Here is a 23,939-nt window from a genome sequence, read left to right as displayed (position 1 = left end):
TGACTAAGAAACTTGAGGCTGGTTTTTTTTTTTTTTTTCAGAATGATTCTGCTTAGTATTGTTTGACTAGCAAAAATGGAACTTTATTGAGCACTGAATGCAGGAAAAAAATCTAGCACCCTGTTCAAGATGCAAGAGCTTCCTGTCATATCTTGGTAATAAGATATGGATTGTCTTTGACTTCTTATAGATAAGTGTAGCTAAAGTTGGAACTTCTGACTTACAGAAATTGTGTTGCTGTGGTGGTGGATTGGGGACAATACATTAGAAAATAAGTAGCAATTAGTGAAATCATACTCTCCAGCTGATACAATAAATGAGCCATACAGTTCCTAAAGGTATCTTTTTAATTTTTTTTAATTCACTGTGACAAGAGAATTCCATAACAACGTGTGTGACAAGTACACTTACAGCAGGCAGTTCCTTTAGGTTCACTTTTTAACTTCATAGCAGTGTGGTTCACTGACCTGGGGATCTGGTATTTGATGATAACTTTGTTTGTCCTTAGACTCTGGGTCATCTTAAGTATGTTTTGAGAGCATTTTCTTGAAATGCTAGGGATGGAAATATGGCAGTTATGTTTTTGACCTTACTTGCATCTTGTATCAGCTACTGGGCAAAGCCATATTAAATGTCTCCCAGTAGAAATGCTGTAATGCATTAACTGGCTGGTAACACTAGGTACATACAGCTTTTCATGTATGGAAGAGTTGTGCTTGAAATACTTTGCTTGTTGTATAGTACCTGTCTCTAATTAGAGTGGTTCTGCACATGAGTTCAAGTGGGGTAGCTAGTTTGAATTAAAATATTGTATAGTAGTTGATTGTTGTTGATCCCCGTCAGCTGGTCTGTGTCCAGCTTCTGAGGTTCTCGTTGGTTTGCATGGTGTCTGTCTGGATCACAGTTGATCTTTTTTGTAAATTACTTATTTTCCAGTTTTGTCCTCGACATGTTTCCACCAAAACCAGGATCTAAAATAATAGAGAAAAAACAGTTTGTCACTTTTTTTTTGCAACTGAAGCAAACTCAAGTGTTTTATTGTTGAACATGGAAGCAAAGTCAACATCTATGCTATTGCTTCTTTCATGAAGTGTCAGAGTGTCAGAATATTTTGCTTTCAGTTTTATTGGCTTCGATGTTAACAGCTGCTGTATCATGACCTTTGGTTCATGATACAGAAGTCATGTGTCAGCTATGTGGGTGTATTCCAGTCACTTAGTTTTGCAAGGAAATTAGTATAAAAGTAAGTATGTGTGTATTAATAAAACTATCTTTTTTAAAAATAGCATTTTTAGTAATGATTTCAGAATATTGCATAGTACTTCAATTTGTTTGGGAATAGATGGAACAGAAGGACTGGGTAGCGTGGTAGCTATAATGATTCCCAATGTAAAGGAAAAATGTGATAAATATGTATTTTTATTTTTTTAAATATAGTTTTGTATTTAGCTATAGTTAGCTATAGTTCTATTTTGCTAGGGGTCATCTGTGCCTTGGGAAAGATGCCTATGTAGGATATCTTTTGCAGATTTCACTTACTGATTCCACTCGGTGTTGAAAATGTTGATGCTGAAAAAGTGTTGAGATGGCTTTTATTTTATAGTTGTATGATGGTTTTATTAAACGACCAGAAAATACCAAGATCTCGATTGCTACAGGGAGTTTAAAACTTTCTTTTTTTCCCCTTCCTTTAGATTTTCAACTGAATTCTCACCTATCAACACTGGCAAATATTCACAAGATTTACCACACCCTCAATAGGCTGGTAATGACTTGCCATTTTCTCTCAGCAGAATAGCTAGGGCTTTAGTCCAGAATGTTTTGTGATTGAAATCATGACGTGATTCCAATTTTTAAAACAATTACTGCCTTTTGTATGAGAGACTGTTGGTTTTGAATCTTCTAAGAGATAAGCAGTATTAGTAAAAACTAAAAGATGATATTCCAAGGGTTGGAGTGGGGTTTGGGTGCTGTTCACTGCAACGCTTGGTTTAGGTGTTGTCTCCATAGAAGCAGCTTTCCTAGATATATCAAATAATGGTAATCATCATAGCTATCCAATTTCGTACAGTTCTTGTGGAAAACACATTGCATAAGCAAGCTGTCCTCTTACAACCACGCAAAGAGTGAAACGATTTTTTTTTTTTTTTTTTTTTTAATATAGTCCCTGCTTGGTTGCTGTGCATTTGTATTTGTATTATTGCAGACATAGCTGGTAATGCCGATATGGCTTCTGTTTGTACACTGCAAATTTAGTGGAAAAGACACTACCTAAAAAAGGGGGTAACTTGTTTCCAAGATTTCAGGTGGTTTTTAAATCAGTTTTCTTTGGAACATATATCTGTATTTATACTTAATCAAAGCCATTTCTGTGGTAAATTGTAAATTCAGTCTTTCTAATGATGCATTTGTTAATGGAATTGTTCCATGCAATAGTGCAAAATTCCCCATCTGGTGGATAGTTTTTCCCACTCTTGCAACATAGTTTGATATGTTTTTGATAAAAATAATTCAAAAATATTTTTCAAATAAATCATTGAACTTTTTTGATAAATTTGCAAGGGTAACTTTTTAGATAAATATGAACTGAAAACAAAAAGCTAGATGCTCCTTAAGTAATTAAAATTAATATTAATATCAAATAAAGGTTAAAAATGTTACTGAACAGTGAGGATCACTGTCTTGTTTAACTGTATCATTCCTACTCTCTTGCAGAATCTGACAGAGGACGTTGGTCAAGACGATCACCAGACAGGTATTTAATAGAGATGTAGTAGAAATAGATTGAAACAATTTAAACACGCTTCATCAAATAAGTCTCTCTAACATATCTGAAAATTATATTTTAGAAAGCTAAAGGAGTTTTAGAAAATAAGTGCCAGGATTTTTTAAAGTTTTATTCAAAAGAGATGTTTATGCTTTTAATTTATCCAGTTGTGAAGGACTCACACAAGTTTCAGCACTATCTGTCATTTTACTATTTCTTAGTGCAAGTACTTTAGAAGACTTCATGAAAGATTTCTCTCACTCCTTGGACTCAACCCATTAGACTAACAGAATATCTGTGTTCTTACAGTATTTTGACTCTTGAAAGAACATTAGTGAGAACAGAGCAGAAGCAAGACCTCTTTGTGGCTATTGCGATGCCTGTGACCGAGTGTAAATGCTGTGCTTCAAACACCCCATCTTTTTTCTTGAGTGGTTTTGATGCAAGTTGTTCCTGTTGTGCCGATTTTCAGTCAGTGTCTAAGGGCTATTTATTAGTCCAGATCTGTTTTCTGTTCAATAAAATATCATCATTTTTGGAGGCCTTCATCTCAGATGCCTGGTGCTAACTTGGTACCATTCTTAATTCATCAGCATTTGTGCTTTGTGACTTGTAACATTTGTTACCTTCTTTTGTGCTTGTTACTTACAAGCTGGCACCTTCCTTGATTTATTTTTCTTCCTTCCTTTCTGTGTTTCAGGCACCATACCTAAGGAGGAAGGAAAATAACTTACTGGCTTCAAGCCCATATCACTCAGCAGAACTGTTCTTTAAAACTGACCGTATCTGTCCTACCATCCGTCTCAAAGTTTTTCTCTGTCCTGAGGTGCTGACTATGTTTGCTGATGTTACCTTGAGTGCTTCAGAGAGTAGAGAGAGCTGTCAGCTCCTCCTGAAGGTTTCTGGGACACACTTATAATCTAGCACATTCTTAGCCTAGAGCAATGGGAAGAGATGCATAGGACTGTGTTGTCTGGGATTGGACAGAGCTCACTTAGGGCTTATATACCCTCCTCCATACTGTGACAGGTGACTTTGTTTCATAGTTGAACTTTCTTACTCTAGCTGCAAAAGGCTTTTGTCAAATATTTTCTTTCAGTGTGGTTAGTGATTTGATACTTGAAATTAGCTGATCATGTAAATGAAAAACCTCTGCGAAAGAGGTTGAGGCAGGTAGTTCAAGACAGTCAGGTTTTATTGTCCATATGTTAGAACCGATGTCCTCTCCCATCTTCTGATGGAAACTTGGAATTTTCCCCTTTGTGATCCAGGTGCTTAAACTAAACACACATACATACTCATTTCATGTATGAAATAGATTCTGTAATCTTTGTTTACTTCTGATCACAAAAAGCTGTTGTGAAGCATTGAAGTGGTTGTCTTCTCTCGCTAATCAATCAATGAGAGTAGGTGTTCTTAAGGTGTTTAGAATTTGTTTTCTCTCTTGCTCAGCACTTCTGTCATAAAGGTCAGTATAAGAAATTATCCTCAGAGCTCTCATTATCTCTATTGGAAGGTGTTTGAACATGTTGTTGGTTTTGATGAACTGCTCTATACTGATCCTCATGGTTATCCTATTGCCTGTATTGTGTAGTTTGAATTACGCTGTTTCAAAAGCTTAAAGATGCCCATTGAATGAATTTGGGCACAAAATCCCAGCAGAGTGTAACCTTTTTACAGTAGTTGTAAAAGAACCTTTCAAACCAGGAACAAGTATGAAATGAGAACCAGAAGTAGAGGTTGCTATTGACAGGTTCCTCATCTTCAGATTTCATTCCAATATTTCTTATGCTTCTGCGCTGTTTTATGTCTCCTTGCAGAAAAAGGTAAAGCCCCAATGTCTGCATAATTTCCAGTTTAATTCAGTCAAAATGAGTTGTTAGTTTTCCTCATATGAGGACAAATATACATGTGAGGAACTATTTTGGCCATTGTGAACATAGTACAGTGAAGTCTCACGTGTCCAATTTGTATGAGACTTGAGACCTCTGAAACATCCTACTGGAGAGCCTTATGTAAATCTAGAAAGAATTACTTTTGCAAATGGCTTGATTTTGATGTACCTAAATTTTTGGCACTTCTATTTTCCAGTGTTACTGACTGCATAGTAAGAAGTCAACACCTATTCTTTTTGTTATGAAGCATATAGAACTGCATAGATGCTATGAATTTGAGATTCTATGTACAGAACTCATTTGAAAGTCACATTAATAACTCTTGCAAAACATTCTTTCAGCGTTGCCAAACCCATCTAAAGATGATTTTTTGGTTTTGCGATTTTAAATTACTTGATTTTTTTTTTTCTATTAGTTTTCTGACATAACTATCCTGTTTAATGTTATTACACTGTGGGCCCTGCTTTTGGGATGAGTTAATAAATGCACATCTAAATTTGGTTGAGATTTCTAAAAGCTATTTAGAAAGACTGAGTATTTCAAGTTTAGATTAATATTTATAATGAACTTTTAGTGCATATTACATTTTTTTCAAAGCAATTGTTTTCAAGCTAACAATAAATGTACTGGACATTTAAATTGCTTTAGGCAAATTGTATCTTTTCTAAGTATTAAACGTATTTATTTTCTGGAACCAGATTTTAAATATCTAAGAGTTAAAGGGTAGGAGTTTAAAAATTCCTTCAGTGATTTGGGAGCTAAGGTGGAGCTCACTTCAAAATTGCAGTCGCCTATAATGATTACAGTCTCATAAAATGTGTTAGCATTCAGTTGTGTATATGTACCTGAAAAATAAGGTACACTCTAAATGTGTCATGGGCCCTTTGCCTTTTCAGCTATTTGTAGGGGTAAGAAAAGCAGCCATTCAGATTCTGTAAACAATTTATTTTTCTTCTAGTATGTATAAGCATGAACTTGGAAAACTCTCTCTCTAGAATTCGAAATAATAGTTGTTTTTATGTCATGACTACAAATCCAGCAACTTTTTAACAGCTTAAAGTTTGGTTACTAAATGTGACTTATTTACCTATCCAGACTAAAATGTTTTAAAAGTACACTTCCTGTTGTCACCTAGCATGTTTAAAATGACAAGTTAATGGCTTCAGCAAAAACAAGGCTTCATTGCTATTCTTGAAGCTTGTGGGGGGGGGGAAAATTATTTTGCCTCTGCTATTTTTTTTTGTTGTTTTAGAGAAGAAAACCCTCTTGAGTACAATTCTATAGTATGGAATGCAAGATAGAGAAGATGGTTTTTCCTTTTACAACAAGATTGCAAATTGTTTGATGTTTTGATGAGTGTCTTAGTTTTCTCATCTTGTATCTGAAAAATGATGATCGTTAACTGTGCTTGTGCTGGTCTTGTGGCATTATTATGTGAGCAGCTATATCTTTCCAATTACTTCAGCATTCACAGTTTCTAATTATTTTTCCTTTCGAAACATCCCTCTACTTAAGCATCAGAAGAGCAGGATTATTCACAGGCATTATCTAGAGAGGAGGTGAAAATTACGTGTCTGTAAATCACTTCTGTAGGGACACTGCTTGTAGAATTCTTATTTATTGACCTCTGTTTTTCCCTTTTTGTTTGTTCTGGTTTTGTTGCTATTTTAGGAGTGTCCTTCCCTTGTGGTGATTATCTTGCATACTGTTTTAAATTTATTAGGGTGAATTTTAGCTCTTTAGTTGATATTTCCCTTTGGTAGATTTCTCTCCTGCAAATTGTCTCCTGCAAATTTGGAAGTAATGAATAGAATGTTTGGCAAACAACATTTATACTCGGCAGGCTTTTGGCTGATGGTGGCCTATTCAGCAGCTATTTGGAGGGCCCTACCTTGCAAATGCTAGCTTCAAGTGTCAAAAAAAACAGTGAGAACTAGGAGGGTTCTGCCAATCTTGAGTTGAGACCCAGGAGTAAGAAACTTTGAAGATAATCACATCAGAGAAGCTGCAGTCGGTAAGTAAAGTTCCTGTCAAACTTTGCATGAAGTTCTAGGGAGCTGCATGTTCATTTGCAGATGATCAGACCTTTGAAAAGTGAAATTAGTTGTGAAAGGCTAGACCTAGAAATTACATTTAGAAAGTTCTGTGTAGGAAGGGTTAATATTGATACTACTTAGTGAGCTGTACTGTAAAATAAAGAAATTGCAAGAATTTAAACAAAAAAACTCAAACTCTGGTAGCTTTTAGCTTTAGATTGAAATAAAAGATAGAAATATTCTTCTGTTTTAACTTTCAGAGTTTGTTAAAGGGAAATTATGACTGTTCTTCAAATTCAATATGCCGATTCTAGTAATTAAAGGAAATACTTTTAAAGTAACATTTTTGTACAGTGGTTTTTGGTAGTTTAGAGATCATTCTACAGCTAAAACATAGTGAAGACTTGGTCCAAACCTCAGTTATTAAGATGTTAAATCTCTGAAAACATGTGCAATGTGTTTGTCTACCTGGTATCTGTGTGTGTGTTTGTGTGTGAAGGGAGTCCATTTAATAGCTGCTTACCAATTTCTAAGCTGTCTCTTTTCTGTCAGTTCGAGAGCTGCAACTAGATACATTCAAACCAAGAAAGGGTATAAGTTGGAGAAATTGGGTTATAGTGAATTCTATTATTAGTTTAAGCCTTTAAAAGAAGTTCAGCGATCTTCCTAAAAATGTTTTATCATTTAATGAGGAAAAGACTTCAAGCAGGAATTAATGGGTTAAGTTCTTTGGTTTGTATGGGGTTGCAGATCTGACAAAATTATTTATTCTTCTATAGCGGTTTTATTTTTACTTTTATTTATTTTATTTTCATCTTTTTGTATACTTTTCTTTTCACAGAGGTCTTGCATATTTGTTTTTCCAGACAAATAACCAGTAAACTGGACAAACCCTGTGGGGGGATTGGTGGTTTTTCTTGCATTTTACCAGCATCCAATGCCTGTGGCCATCATAAATAGATTTTTTTTTTTTTAATGGAAAGGCATTTAAAAACAATCAAATTGCTCTCCAAGGAATGAGATAGCTACAGGTTGTACTCAAGTACATATTTTCCAAAACAAGGTGTTCATTAGCACACATTTTCATTTATTAAGTTCAGTGTGTGTCTGAGTCTGTTGGCTGTCTCTAGCCATCTCTTAAGTTCTGCTGTCATCTTAAGTGTTTTTAGTTTGTGTAGGTTTTCAAAAAATACTTACTGGCAGAGTCTTTAGAAACTTGATCTAAAAAGCCATAAAGCCTCACACTTTCAATAAGTTATGGGAATACAGTTCTGCAGTATCATTAATTTGCAGGCATAATCAGATAGAACAAATGACTTTCGACAGGTCAGGTTCCTTAATTTCTTTGATCTGAACAGTAAAATGCATCAGGCATACTATGTGTTTTTGATGGTCTCTGGCTTACCTGTTGCAAATATATCTGATATTGATGAGAAGAATATAAGTAATATTTTTAGTTTCCTTTTGTAACCTGGACTGGACAGTGTTTCTAGAAGTATATTCTTCTGACATAGCCATTTTGATTTTTTTCATGTGATAGTAGTTTATGGAGTATAATGCTTAGACGTTTTTTGCTAGCTAGTTAAATTATAATTCAAATTTACAATACTCTTAAAACTTTATTTCTAAAAGATAGTACAGGTATGGCCATACTTTTGTGGGAGGATGCTGGGGTGAGGGAGCTTAAGGGTAAAAAAAAATTAAAAAAATATATAGGACAAATTTTTGAATTGGAAAGAGTATTTCTTGAACTAGAGAGATTAATTTTCTTCTTCTTAATAGAATTGAATATAAAGGTAAGACAAAAGAAGGCACACTAAGTGCAAAAGATGTATTAGTTGAAACCAAATTAGTTTATCTTTGTGTAAAAACTGTTTTGAACATCTTGCCTAATGCCAGAAAAATCTGTACTTTCATATGCATAATAGTTTCAGTGCATGTTTAAAGTAAAGTACATGTAGCAAAGCCTGTGAGGCTGTAAGGTTCCTTACATGTATTTCTCCTATAACAGGAGAGAGACTTTCAAAGATACGAAGAATAGGTAAGCAAAAGATTGCCATTAGTACTTGTTGGGAATTGGGCCTCTAATATCAGTATGCTCCGTTGGTCTCAAAAAGTAGTCAAATTTTTATTGCTTGCTTCTGTGCTGTAATTTAAAATAAAAGATTTTGTGGGCATCTTAATACATCATAGCTAAACTTGGATGCTGTTGAAGCTAAGTGAAGGTAGCTTAGGCATGCTGGAGTTCTTCATATTTTCTTGCAAGTTGCTTTGGCATTGCTTTGTGTCTGGATTTTCACACCTCACCTTTCTCTTCCTTTCCTTTTAAAATTCCCTGCGTAACACTTAGAGCTTTGATAGCTTTTTGATCTGCTCTTACACACACCTTTCTCAGGTGTCCATGTGGTCTTCGGTATGTGAAAGTAGGACAAAATTTTGCCTGGAGTGTTAGCCTACTGTTTTCATGAAACAGCAAAGGCAATTTAATAACTTGCTGTGGTCAGAAGGGTTGGTCCTATGCTCTTTCTTGTGCTAATGTGCAGAAAGTTGTTATTCTTTTTTGCTTGGGTTAATTATCTACAGGTTTGGTGAGCTGGATTGGCACACTGAAGAGTCACCAGAGCTGACAAATTAGAGGCACAGGAGTATGTAGCTGAGAGAAGGGGAGGGAAAGACTGCCACTTGATTGACATCAGTGTCTGGAATTGTCTGTTTCCTACTTGGAGACCTTAATTCTTTGAGAACTGTCCAGTCCAAATGATACAGACAGCCACTTATTTTTCCCCCCAGTGGTTGCTGAATGTTTCTTCCCCTCTGCCCCACCCCTGAAAAAAAAAAAAAAGACAAAAACCCCAAAACCAAAGAACAAACAAACAAAACCTTTCCTACCCCTTGCTCTCGGTATCACAAAAAACTTGAGGCTTACAAACCAAAAAGTTCTGTTTTCTAGAGGTCGGTGTTTTTGAGTCACATCTGTATTTCAAGAAGTAATGAAAAACTCTTAGTTCTGATTTGAATACATGACTAAGGATGCTTTTTTGAGGACTTATTCAGGATAGTCTCAGTTCTTGTCTTTTGTTATACTGAAGTAGCACAAGAACTACTGTACATTTCGGTGTAGTACTTTTGATCTTAACTGAAATCTGGTCATAGAACACCATGTAAAAGTGAGATGGATTTTGGTATTGAAAGGAGACAATTTCTTTTGTAATTTTTAAATCATTAACTTCCTCCCTTCCCTTCCCTTTGTAATATGCCTACTAGTGGACACAGTTTAACTGGTCTGCAACAGTTTCATTTCTTGTACTGGTGTTTTTAATTCCCTCTGTAGGAAGTCTCCGGTCTTGCAGTTCATCAGACTGCTTTAGTAAAGTGATGCCTCCAAGGAAAAAGAGGAGACCTGCAGCAGGAGATGATTTATCTGCTAAGAAAAGTAGACATGATGGGTATGTCATCTTACCATGAGCTAAGACTGATGGAATATCTAAAGTTGAATAGCTGATATGATCGTGGTTTTAAATACTAATGGCAATGGTATTCAAATTTGCTTGGTTTCTCGGTGTGGAACCATAGCCTATGATTGAACTGTGGGATATTGATAAGCACATCTAGGTTCAGTTTGCATCTCACCTTTTTCTAGTCATACAACAAGCTTGTAGGGAACTTCTCCTTGCTCTAGTTGGCCCTCTGTCAAAATAGACATACTTGTTTGTTCAAAAACAATTTCTAAGAGATACTGTAATATCTTCCTGTATACATGCATAAGATCTGCATTGGGCATTCTCAATCTACAGCCTGTCAGAAAAGGGAATGTAGTTGTAGCCCACTCAGCTCTTGAAGTCCTGCTGGTCTCTCCCTGTCATGTTGTGATTTGATGCTGATGGTGTAAGGGAAAGGTGAAGATTGCCCTGGCAAGGTGATAGTGTTGGAATGGTGATTTGAGGTGGTGCTGGTAAGCTTCCCTCTGGGCAACAGAATCATGGAATGGTTGGGTTGGAAGGGACCTTAAAGATCGAGTTCCAACCCCCCTGCAAGGCAAGGACACCTTCCACTAGACCAGGTTGCTCAAAGCCTCATCCAGCCTGGCCTTGAACACCTCCGGGGATGGGTCATCCACAGCTTCCCTGGGCAACCTGTTCCAGTGTCTTGCCACCCTCACAGTAAATAAAGTAAAAAGTGGGTTAGAACTGTGTGCAGGAGCAGTGTGTTCTTTTGGCATAGGTGTCACGTAGCTGAGGCTTTTGCAAGTGTTGGATTTTCTGTGTATGTTCAGTCAGCCTCAGTCATTCAGAAACCATTGAGTGTGCTCTTTTTGTGCAAAATAGTTGGTACTTATGTGCACTAAATTCAGAACTTCCGGGAGTACAGGACTGTACACTCCTTCATGATAGGCATAGGACTGTCCTGATGTTGAAAAGTGATATATGCAGACAGAAAGTTTGGTTGCCACTGTGTCAGTGAGTAGAATTTGAGCTCTGTTATATTAATGTGTTACTAGTGACTCAGAAAACACATGCTTCCATAACAAGTATCTTCAGGAAGGTAAAAAGATGCATTTCTCTCCTAACTGTCAGCCTGAAATCCGTCTGGGTGCTTTTCTTTTTATTCTCTAGCATGAGTAAGAAAAATGCTGGTAGCCAAATTAAGCCTCTTGGTATGCCTCTGTAACTCCATTGTGTTTAATAGGGTTGCACAACTGTAGCTGCACTGGAATTTATTAAGTGATCTGTTGATGCAGAAGAAAGATTTCAACTCTCCCTTTCATTGCTTTGCATATGTAACACTAGTAAGGAAAAAGAGCAGCACATGTTCTTAATATTTTTTGTTGCTTTTCATAAAGAATAAAATAGAAAAGCTAATAGTTGATAGAGGACATTACAGCTTATTCAAAGATATGCATAAAATATGGTAGCAAAACAAGGACAGAATGTTTCTAGAATCTAAGTAGAAAGGTTCACAAAACTTAACTCTCCCTCCCTTTGCCAAGACACTGATGGTGAAACAAAACAACCCAAAACCCCTAGAAAGTAAGGTTGTCTGTAAGTAAGAGAGCCTGATTTGTGTAATTCAAATAAGATAATGAGAATCTGATTTCTTACTCTATCAGTAGTATATATAATTTTAAAGAGCTTTTTGAAAGCATAATTTGAAGGAGGGGTTTTTTTTTATGTCTTTCAGTTTATAATTAATAGATCTAGTCCTCATTCTGCTGCCGTGTAAGGCTTTATTAAAAGGAAGACCTCAGCCTGCTTTTAGAAGTGGAGGTGTACCCAGATCTGCCCAGTCATGGGCTACAGGGGTATATCCTTCTATGATATGGTTCCAGTTTTTATCTGTCTTGCTTCTTACGTTTCTAAAGCTTTCTCTGCTTCCCAGTGTATAAGTTTCTTTTGTTTTGGTCTTCAAGAAAAGTTTTTATTTCAGCATGGCTGGCAATATGAAATAATTTGCTGAACATTCAGCTAAGTCTTGGAGCTCTGTTTTCTTTCAAGAAAGGATTTTGTCAGATTTGGTGTGTGCCCCTGTAACCTCATGTGAACAAGTTAGGCAAAGAGCAGGCTGTCTCCTGCTTCCATGCTTGCTTGTCAGGCAGAGCTCTTGCCTGTTATGTTTGGTCTTTGGAGGTCAGACATCTCAGTTTGTCAAGCAGAAATCTGAAAATCAGGAACCTCTACAGCAGTGTACTGTAGCAGACCTAGTCCTTTGCAAAGCCATTTCCTCTTACATTCTATATGTAGAGTGCTGTATACAGTAAGAACAGTATCGATAGTGCAATGCTAGTTTATGGAATAAGGGGCTTCTAGGCCCAGTTTGTTAACCATTGTTTCCATTTCAGAGGCAGACTTCCTAGAAGTTGCGTACTGGTAACTCAGGATAAACCCTCAAGGGACATTAGCTTGTCTGGATTCTATATTAAGCAAAAAAGGTAGCTGGTGTCTGTTCTTGAATGTCTGCTTTCAATGAGAAACATGATGTGTGCTCTCCAGAGGAGACTTGGTATTTCCTAACAGAGATGATTTGTCACTTCAAATGGTATGGAATGATGTAAGTTTTGTATGTTTCTCAGTTATAGGGGCAACATTAACAAATAAATTCAGTAATTTTAGACTCCTGTTTGCTTTCAGTGTGTAAATGTTAGGTAGTATTCCAAAGATTATCAAAGAAGTGTGATTATTACTGGTGTTATCACAACTGAGACCAAATATTGATGATTCCTCCTGGTTTGTCCTTAAAAAGGAAATTTATTTTTTTAAACTATCCCAGTTTTGTTGGGTAATATTTTTAGTCTTCACTGTCTGTGGTGTGTTCCTATAATCTTTTCAACTATGATAGTAATATTTTTGAGATATGTTTTCTTTCCAGAAAGCTTATTTCACCAAGGCTCTGTGCTGAAAGAATATGATTTGTAAAGGCTCTGAAACTCATAAACACATCTAATACCAGGGAGCTTGTAATAGCCTTCACCCTCAGTTCCAGGCTGTTAGAGTTACAGCCTCATTTTTTAAGTGTTAGTGGCATAATGACAATGGCTATTAAGGAAAAACATTTGTAGGAACAAACCTAGTTGTTATTGAAGTTGTTTGGAAATGCTGATCTCATGCATAGACTGATCATGGAAAACAAAGATTCTAAACATGTTCTTTAGCATCCCACCCCTATATAATAAGAAGTTGAATTCTGGTAATTAATGTTCATAATGTCACCTTGAACCACGAATGCAGTGTTTCAGTGGGAGGGATTTTTTTATGCCAGATGATCTATAATGAAAAGGACTTGGTGTATTCATTTCTGGATCACAGTAAGATTTGTCCTGTACTAAAGAATAGCTATTGGAAGTAAACAGGTAACACACACTCACCAGAACATAAATGATTTGAAGACTTAGTTTGTATTTTCCTCTCACTATCACACAATCTTGACTTCATTTTACTTACAACTCTTACAGTACAGGGTACTCTCAGGTTGGAGTTAAAAATAGAATTTTTGTACATTGCCCTCCCATCACTATGTTAAGGACCTTAGGACAGGTAAAGCAAGTTCCATGTGAAGATTCTTGCTAGGTGGGAATATAGTCCTCACTGTAATTATGTAATGCTGAGTATTTGTTATACAATCTCTAGCCAAGTATTGGCTTTTTCCTTAGGGGAGAAATGAGCTTCTCTTCTTTCTGATAGTCTCACTTGAGAAAGAATTCTCTTATTCTAGATTCATGCTGATGGCAAAAATCTTACAGTAAAGGATTATTTGGACCTTAGAAGGATGAAAACTAGGAATATTTATCTGCTTCCCTGAAAGTTTCCTCAAGCAGTTTATGTAAGAGTCCAGTTTATCCTGAATGTGTGTATGGACCACATAAAGGCCTATTAACATGAAAAATAGATTTTCTTTATTGAGTAATAGGCTTCATACTCTATAGTGGAAAAACACAAGCTTTGAAAACACAGTCAACATATCTTTATTAACATGGGAAAGTAAAAAGAGAGTGTGCTAAACTTGGAAGTTTTCAAAACCTTTAGTGTTGAGAGCTTCTTTGTTCTGTTATTTATTAACTGGTTTGGTCCTGACCCATGCAGACAGCCTGTGTTACCAACTGTCACAGATGTCTAGACCTTATTCCTTGAAGCAGAGATTTTTCAAGTACACAGAGGTATAATTTTCCTTGTTTCTACACCTTTTCAGTGAACTTCACTTAATAGCTCTGAAGAAATTTAAACTGGACATGTGACTATTGGCATGTATGCTGTTACACATAGTGCTCCTTAGATAAGCCTGATGAAGTTCAAAACATTAATTTAAAAGTTTAGAGATGATTCAAAGTCTTTAAATAGGGAGAGATAAGACATATTCATTCATAAAACTTAACAGTCAAGTGAATTTGTCCTGAGGGTTGCTTTAGACGGTCCTGGTCATGCCTTGCAAATTGTAAACCATCTCTCTTCCCCATCTCCCCCTACTTGTTTCTACTACGGTATTTAAGAAACTGTTGCTAAAAACGTAATTGTGAATAAGTCTTTGTAAAAAAAACTTTCATTGTGCTGCACTGAAGATTCTCAGCCAAAATTTTGAATTAATTCATTAGAATTAATGGAAGTAGTAGGAGGCATATTCTTCAGTCCAAAGTTTGTATCTTTCAAAATATAAATAATGTGAAAGCAATTAGTTATTAGGTTCAAAACTCAAACAAAATAGGGTCAAGGTTTTGAATAATTTCTAGTTGCATAGAAACAGGGCTACTGTTGGTAAATTTCTTAATGTTTTCATTCAGCAAACACCATCTGAAATGAGCAGACTGTAAATCTTCATGAGAGGTTAACTTTTGACTTACCATAATCAACTGTACCTTTTTTCTTTTTTTAATTTTTTTTTTCCTTTAAATGAGCTATTACCAGCTTCCATAATCAAGAGAATGTTTTGTGTGACCTAAATTCCATGCTTTCACTGATCTCAGTTTGAATATTCTGGAGCCACGCAGCCCAGAGTTGCTGCTGCAGTAGGTGGAGCTCTGACAAATTCCAGTACAGCTGAAGCATGCTCAGAGCAGGAGTAGACACCCAACTTTGAAGAGAATTACCCTGACCTTGTTCTTTTTGCTGGCAGCGACCAGGTACTGTTATAATGACTTGTCTAGTCACCCAATAGTAGCTGGATGGAATTTTCATGCTTTTGCTTTCCTAACAAATCAGTTATGAATGCAGGAAAATAATCTGAAAAAGATATGGATGATCATGTATTTAAAGAAACATGAAAGGCCTAGTCACTTGGTTTTTTTAATTAGTTTGTTTACATCTGCCTATAGCACTTCCAGTTGTAAACTACATGGTCTCATCTTTATTGCAGGGATATTAGAATTCCCTAGCTCCTAAGAATATTTCAAATATAAATTTAAAAATGAATGTTATGAGTTAGCTATTATGTCGTGATAGAGATGCAAGCATTTCTGAGAAAGTGACTTCATTTAAATGTGGTTAAGTAGTTGATACCACTTTTATAAAATTTGGGTAGGCTAATCTTATGTTGCTTTCCCTGCCCTGTCCCAAATTCTTTCTTCTCTCTGGTTGGTAAAGTAGCTGTTAGATAATACAAAAAGAAAAACTTAAATGCTTCTTAAGGAGATTTTGGTTATATTATAAAGAAACATTTTTTTTGAAATCTGCTGTCACTGTCCTGACACTGACAGTGTCATGCTAACTAATAAAACTTATTATTTTTCAAGCAAAGATTTTTCTGAGTCATTGTACCTACATGTGTGTCTTGTCTGAGAGACAAATGTATACTCTTTGCCCATATGTAATTTTTTTCCTTGCTGCTTCTGTTGGGCAGCATGTCAAGGTTCAGAAATGGAAGGGTAATTCTAAAGGCAAAGGCTCGGAGTTTGCTGTTGTCCAGTAGTGTTGGGTATTGCGGACATTCTGGGAGAAAGTTCTTCACGCACCTTTCTAGCTCTGATGATGGAGAAAACACCCTTTAGCAATCCTGTTCCAGTGTCAGCATTCTCTGACAGTGGTACATATTCTGGCACCAAAAGTATGGGAGGTGTCTGTGCAGTTTTTAGTTCCCTCAGTCCAACTGCCCACCCCCGCCCCGCTTTTTTGTTTGTTTGTTTGTTTTGGTTTTTTTTATTTTTTTTTTTTCCCCCCCTCTCCAGACTCTGAGCAGGGTGTTCTTTAACTTCTGGTGTGTGACTGAAACTCTGCAGGTTCCTATTATGGACCATCAATGCATAAGCAAATTACTAAACTGTAATATCGTCAGTGTAATGGTTGTGCATCTGTCCATCTCGTGCTGGTCATCCTGAGGAAGCTGTGAGCCATTGAAGACTTGCTGTTTGAAACTCAGATCTGTTCAGTAGATGTTTGGTGCTCCCAAAGTATTCAGAAATCTACCTTGTGCATTCTGGCAGTTTGTCAGCGTACAAGAGACAGTCTCCTTCGCACAAAGACAAAGCACATCATCTTGCAGTATGTACAGCGAAATTGCAAAGATATGAGAAATATTCTGAGATAAAAAATGGATGCCAGACATTTCTGGCAGTTTGTGTTTTTCTCCTTTGCACGTATGGTTCTTGAGACAATCAAATCTGTATTAATGATAGTTCAGAGGATGCAATCTTTGGAATCACCTTTACCCTGTGCTGTTAGGCTGGGCTTGCTGTGACAATTGAACCAAGTTGTCCTAGGCTATAATCTCAGATACTTGTCTACTTACTTGCTTGTATCTCCCTGCCCATCTTGCTTCACCAAGCACTTCAGGGATTAGGAGTCTCTTGCTGATAGAACTAGCTGGTTTGGCTAGACTGGGGGGAGAAACTCATTTGGTGTTTGGAGTTAGCAGGGAGAGAACAGGCTTCATCTTTAAACATGAGAGATCACTAATGCAAGGTCTGCATTGGTGTTACTTGTTTCTGTCATATCCTTTTCAAGTAATCCTTGTCTTGCAGAATATGTGATGTGCTATTAGTTCCTTTAGGTTAGGAGGAAGGCAGCTTCCAGCCATTTTTGTTGCATGGTTTTCTACTTCTGGCCATGTCTGTTTTCATTACAAATGTGTTATGGTGTCACCTGCTCTTTTAATAAATGTCTGGCTAGTTAGCTTGTAGCAGAGACTGTCATAGCTCAAGATTATATCCTTTCTGATTTTATTTACTGAATTTGTGAAGTAATTTCTCTTACCAGCACAGGTTGGAAGATCTGTAATCAGTTCTGGTTTCTCAAAAATCAAACTCCAGTGGTCAGATATTGAGCTTTTTGAATGATGATAAGTTTGAGGCCAGAGCATTTTGTTTGTTGTACTTGGCCCTATGCTGGGGACATGGACTTACTAATGAATGTTGTTGTTCCTGCAGTTCCTAAACAATGACTGTTGTAGTTCTACACCCCTGGTTAGCAGCCAAACACTACAATAACCGCTCGATCACCCTCCCCACTCCTGGGGATGTGGGAGAGAATTAAAGGGGAAAGGGAGAAGAGGTGCATGGGTTGAGATAAGAACCACAGAATAATTAAACCACAATAATATTGAAAATAATAGTGATAATAATAGTAATATATACAATTATACAAATGAGTGATACATAGTGAAACTGCTCACCACCTGTTGACCAAGGCTCAGCCTTTTCCTGCCTAACAATCCCGGAGCAGGGAGAGTCCTGAAACCGCAATCCTGGAACGGAGATAAGAGTCCAAGTGTCTGAGAGACTGAGACGGCACTAAGAGAGGGGCAACCCCAAGTGACACAATCTGGAGCGAGAGAGAACTTCTGGACAGAGCCTCATCTATCTACTGGGCATGATATGGAGTGTCATTAGCCAGTTTGGGTCTCAATCCTAAACCAAAGGCTGAATCCTAGACTAGTCACTGGGGCTGTGCTCCCTCCTAGCTTCTCCTGCACCTGCAGACACTGGCCCAGCAGAGAAGCTGGAAAGTCCTTGACTGTCCTGGCAGCAACTATAAACATCAGTATGTGATCAGCCTTCTCCTCAGCACAAATACAAAACACAGCCTCTTACTAGCTACCATGAAGAAAGTTAACTCTGTCTCAGCTGAAACCAGGACAATGACCTTACCCTTAAGCACACCAAATGACTTTCAGTCTCATATCCATCCTATGAAAACTTGCTATGCATGGATGCAGTGAATGTATAAAAAGGGCTGTTTTTTCTGTTCTTCTTCACCATTCCTCTTACACGTACTCTTATCATTGGTGTCTTGGTTCAGGCTACAGTGTTTAGCTCTGCCACTTGTAGATGCAGGAATTCATTTCTGGAATGCCTGGATCACCTAGAGCTCTGTCAATAAATTTGTTTCTTGAGGGTTCCTTCCCAAATCCACTGTTCACATGCTGATGGTTGATGTGTTGATGTTGATGAGTTATGTGAACAAGCAGGGCAAGGTACTTGGTTATCATCCGTTTGTAAGAAGAAACATTGAGTCTTGTGATGAATGCCTTTCTTTGGGAACCACATTAGCTTTTCATGTCCTCAGTCCCAGCAGTGCTCTTACAGACTTCTTGAATAAATGGAACGGAATGGAATGGAATGGAATAGAATAGAGATGCTGAGTACGTCCTGCTACAGTCAGTTTTCAACTTGGTATTCCAGTTTGTCACATTCATTTGCTACAAAAAGGGGGATACTGAATAATTAGACTTTTGCTAAAGTGGCAGAATGCCTCCTTTCTTTGCCTCAGGACTTTTTTTTTGATTCCTCTGAATTCACAATAGCCAAAAAAATATTGAATGTGTCTTTTATAATCACAGTTCATTCTGCAAGTATGAAAATGTTAAATTATCAGACCTGTTTTAAAAAATACAGTTGTTCCAACTCTGACTTATACCTACTGGCTTAGTTGTTTATTTATTGGGCAGTGGTGTCAGCCTGTTCCTTTGCAACTGCAGTAAAGTGTAGACAAAGTAGGTAATTCAAATACAAACAAGTATTTTTGAAATTAAAATTAAAAAAAAAACAACACAAATTGTGGGTATATGAATATATATTTTTCTGAGACATGTATGGCTGGCATTTTTCTGAAGTGTTCCAGTTTGTTGCAGGTCAGTTTGTTTCAGTACAGTGTTAATTTTTCTTTCAGTGTTGAAAGTTCTTAAGAGCCTAATTTGTATTTGTCTTCTAATCAACCATTTCTCATTTTGCTCTGACTAGTATTCCTTTTGCTTTAAAGGAACTATGACAATAAACATGAAATAGTTCTCTGAATTACTGTCAGAATGATCTGTGTGCTGTTAACTTCTAGCTACTGTTTCTCCTAGGCAAGCTAGGTGGAAGACAGTGGGATCAGTGTACTCCAAGCTCTGAAGTATAGACATCTTTCACATGTCTTTCTGTAAGGACAAAATGGTGATGAAATCAGCTCCAAATTAATTTCATCAACTTGTTTCAGAATTCTCCTTGAACCAACTAGCCACTTTGTTGTCCTCCCCCAGCAGGGTTTGAGACGGGTAAGAGGAAGAGCTGCACGCTTAGGACACTTACAGAGCCATTCTTGGCTACCTCTTCTAGTCTAAGCCATTTGTTGCACAACTCTTTTCAGCCTTTAGGAGCCCGAGCTACAGCATAGTGGTGGGAGTGGATCAAAAAGTGCATGTGCAGCAGTGAACAGCTGTTTGAACTGCTGAGTCTCTAACCGGCTGGCACAAATGGTATTGTCTCTGTTATAGGAAAGTCTGAACAGAGTGGAGTCTAAACATCAACTTCTGCCTTTCATGCAGAAATACTAAATACTAAATTCAGGAGACTGGTACTTCAGTATTGTTTCCTGCAAATTCCTTATGCTTCTTGTCAAAGGAGAGCATTACATTGCCAGTCTTCTCTAGGGGAAAGGAGTGCTATTGATCCAGCTATTCAGATAACTGTTTGTCCCATAATGAATGGGGTTCCTTGAGTTATTGTCAGTGAGAACTTGTAACCTGTTCTCTGTGGTTCTTTTGTGTTACCAACATACTGGCTTTAGAAGAATGTGTTAATAAGTGTGGGTCATGTTCATTTTGGCCTTCATGCCTTTTATAGGATTTTTTGAGGAGGCAAAAAGAGTATGTACAGTTCTCCTTAGTTAATAATTCAAAGTGCATGAAGTATGTGTGTGCCTGCAGGGAGGTCTCATGTTGACTGTGACATGGAATTACTCTGGGTCTAGACCTATAGCCAAGTTACAGCCCATCATTTCATTGTGGTAGCTAATGGTGTGCACAGGTTTTACTTGAACTTACGCAAAGCAGTTTGAGGTTGAATTTGATTTTTTTTTGAAAGTTCATGCACTATTACAAATCAGTTGAAGGGCGACAGACTGGGCAAGCACAGTATTTAGGTTTAGAGATTCTGGCTCTGTTAAGCAGTGTCCCAAATGACTGGATATGAGGACAGAATGTTGAGTAAACTGGTTTCTGAAATTAAAAATGTTGCTGCTTGCAGTGCCTTTTTACAAAAAAAAATTGCTTTTAAAAATATTAATTAATTACTTGTTTCTCTTTCTTTTTTTAAGTATGTACAGAAAATATGATTCAACTAGAATAAAAGCAGAGGAAGAAGTCTTTTCAAGTAAGAGATGCTTAGAATGGTTCTATGAATACGCAGGTAAGGGTGAAATGCAACTTTCCTCCTAATAACAATTAACTCTACATTGGAATATAAAAATTGCATTAACTGAGTTTTTCCAAGACTGAATATAGAGGCGTTTTTGTGAGAGTCTTAAAGAGGCTTTTCATATGTTCTGTGTAGCATACAGTTGAAGAGTTCAAGGGTCTTTGTCTCTATTCTATAAAAAGAGTATAGACGGTGTGTAACTTCAAATATTTTGGAACATGTATACTTTACTATTCAAATCTATAGTTAAAGCTGTACTTCTGTCCAAAATGTTCTTGCCTCTCTGGCTTTCGAAGGTCTGTCATCTGCATGTTAGTACAGAATTATACTTAGGAGAAGTGTCTTGAATTTAAAAAAAAAAAAAAAGGTGGAGGAGGTAGTAACATTCATTTTGTTTCTGCTGAATCTGGTGCTTATGGTTTCAAGCAGAGAAGTGAATAAATTCAGGTATCCTGTACTAGTCTTGTCTTTATATAGTCTTCCATCACAAGGTATAGGGAAGGTAGACTGAATTATTTATTCTTACCCTTGTGTATGAGAACTTTCTTCAGGCATACTACTTCTAGTATTGTCAAGTCTGATCTGCAGTCACAAAAGATGATCCTTTAATAGTGAAGTTGGTTGTTGTATGCATTTTTTTGCGTGAGGTTTTCTGAAGGGGAGAACTTGAAGTATGGGGAAGAATGATCTCATGAATATAAAGAGCAAAAGGAAATTAAATAGGTGATTGAGAAAGAAAATAAGGTCATCTTGCAGTTACCTGATGCTGTCTTGGATAACGTTGCTCACAGCTTGTTCCATTTTGTCTACTTATGCATAATGAAGAGTGACTTAATTTGATGTAATAAAATATTTTTTTTCTTCTAATAAAATTACATAAACTAAATTAAATACTTCGAGGTCTCACTTATCTGTGGCAGTCTGTGAGAAGAGATTCAGACAAATTCAAGCCAAATCTAATCTGTTAGATTCTCTGCCTTTCTGACCAGCTTGATTTATTTTTTTACTCTGGCAACAGGCATAATTTATTTTTGTCAAGACTTTCGTGGAAAGAAGGGATGAAAGGAAGGCTGTATATGATAGAACTTTTGGGTTTCCGTTGGATGTATACACCAAGATAAAACACAGAGAAGTGGAGAGTGTGATTCCATTGAGTAACATTCTAAAAGACAAATTTTCAAAGAATAATCTCTTTTGTGTTCTTGCTTTGTAAGTCTTCTTTATATTTGCAGACAGTTGACACTGCGGTTTTTTTTCCCTAGTGTGTCTTTACATTACAGAATGAGTCTTTTTAAAGACTTATGTACGCTCAGAGAACTGTGAGAAGATGGAAAAAGATATAATTAGCCTTGTTATTTCTAGAATAGTAGGTCACTTAATAATAAAACATAGTTTGGTCTTCCCTTTATAAAATCTCTTTTTCTTGCACATGTGTTATATTGGATGAAAGTAGGCATTTCAGCCTCTAATGTGTTTTCCCAAATGAGCCCTTTTAAACATGAGTAAAATAATTCTAACAAAATAGTCCAAATATTTAAAATGTACTTAAAAGAATAGAATTGCACGGTACAGTTTTAATGCCTGTATAATTTTTTCAGTAGAGTATTGTAGAAATTACAAATAGCTTGATTTAACAACATGTTTTAATAGTAGTGCATTTTAATAGCATCTATATTTTGAATCTTTTTTTCCTTTTAAGTTGGCAATGAAAAAGCTGTAATTCATGTCTTCCTTCCCCCTGCAGTTGCTAACATTCAGATAATGTGTGGCCATGGTACAGTAATATGAATAAACAGGAGCAGAAGATTTTAATTTTAGGCTCTTTTTGTAGATAGCATTATGTAATGATAGTATATGAGACAATAAGGAATGAGGTTCTGGGAATTATAATGTCTTGTATCCTGTATAGCTGTGCATCACATTTTTATGTGATGTGATCTTATGATGGAGATTCAAGCCAAGAAATGATTTTCGGTAACCATCGTCCACTCATTTAACTGTCTTAAGTGCATTCTTAATCTTATTAATTTACTCTTCCAAGATTATCTCAGTAAATGGGTAGAATAAAGGATGTTGTCGGGAATTAAAGTCATTTTACAGTTTTTCTGTCTCTGTTTCCAAAGGTGATATAAAGATTTAAGTGTATCCAAGTCTGATATAAGTGCGGAAATACTGATTGTATGTCAAAACAAACCAAAAAAATCCTGTATGGAAGTTCAGGTTGTACTGTGTGATTGCATTCCTCTTGTGCTGTAAAGCTCAGACTGTTTTAATTTTCACAGATAAGTAAAATGCATTTTGTTTGCAGGCACTGATGACATTGTAGGGCCAGAAGGTATGGAGAAATTTTGTGAAGACATTGGAGTTGAACCAGAAAATGTAAGTTTGAGATCCATTCAAAAGATGCCTGACATGTTATGATGTACATAAGCCAGTCTTCTATCTCTTATTTTTCCATCAAGAAATAAAAAATTATTGGTAGTTTTAAAAACAAATTAAAGAAATATAAACCAGGGAAGTTTATATACACATTTGGAAACAATTTGGCTTTATTTTAAGCCCCAAGCTGTCAACCTGTAAAAACCTAATTGGTCTTTGCTGCCATCCTTTTTCTTTCACTTTCCCACCCCCTCTCAAAAGAGATTAAAAAAAAAAAATCAGCATTTTTTTTTTTTTGCCTATCTTTTCTGAAACAGTGAGACAACACTGTTGACTTAATGTGGCAACTACAAAACTACAAAGTAATGTTTTCTTTGGGTTAACTAGGAGAGAAAGTGTTTTCAAATATTGTGAGCAATTTTAGCATTCCCTTATGCCATTTCAAAACACAAGAGGAATATATAATTACATATATATTTCTGTTGTGGTTTATAAAGCCACAGGGACAGTTTTTGTTAAACACCTGGTGGGCTGAGGCAGGGACAGGGAGAGTTTCACTCACCACTTAGGGTCACAGGCAAGAAACCGACAGGACTTGGGAAGACAAGAAAACAACTGAATTTATTAACTATTTACAACAAGAAGCAAGATACTGAGAAAGAGAAACCACATCTTAAAAAGGCACTTCTCCCACACCACTCCCTTCTTCCCAAAGCCCAAAGGCTTTGTTCTGTACCTTCTCCCCCCCAGCGGCAGAGGGGGCAGGGAAT

At 36.6% G+C, this 23,939-nt stretch overlaps 1 protein-coding gene across 1 annotated transcript; it reads left to right on the top strand.

Moving 5' to 3' along the window:
- Nucleotides 1–1,603: 1,603 nt before the first annotated feature.
- LOC104459868 (DCN1-like protein 4) lies at nucleotides 1,604–23,169 on the top strand (the record flags this gene model as incomplete). Its single annotated transcript, XM_010087232.1, has 6 exons — nucleotides 1,604–1,765; nucleotides 2,716–2,755; nucleotides 8,710–8,739; nucleotides 10,030–10,144; nucleotides 20,690–20,781; nucleotides 23,099–23,169. Coding segments are annotated over 6 exons (510 nt in total), but the record flags the coding sequence as incomplete, so codon positions are not given.
- Nucleotides 23,170–23,939: the final 770 nt, after the last annotated feature.

Source organism: Pterocles gutturalis, unplaced genomic scaffold (genome assembly GCF_000699245.1).
Source record: "Pterocles gutturalis isolate BGI_N339 unplaced genomic scaffold, ASM69924v1 scaffold916, whole genome shotgun sequence".
In the NCBI taxonomy this organism is placed as follows: domain Eukaryota; kingdom Metazoa; phylum Chordata; class Aves; order Pterocliformes; family Pteroclidae; genus Pterocles; species Pterocles gutturalis.
Note: the sequence above shows the minus strand (reverse complement) of the source record. Positions and strands in the feature narration are given on the sequence as shown.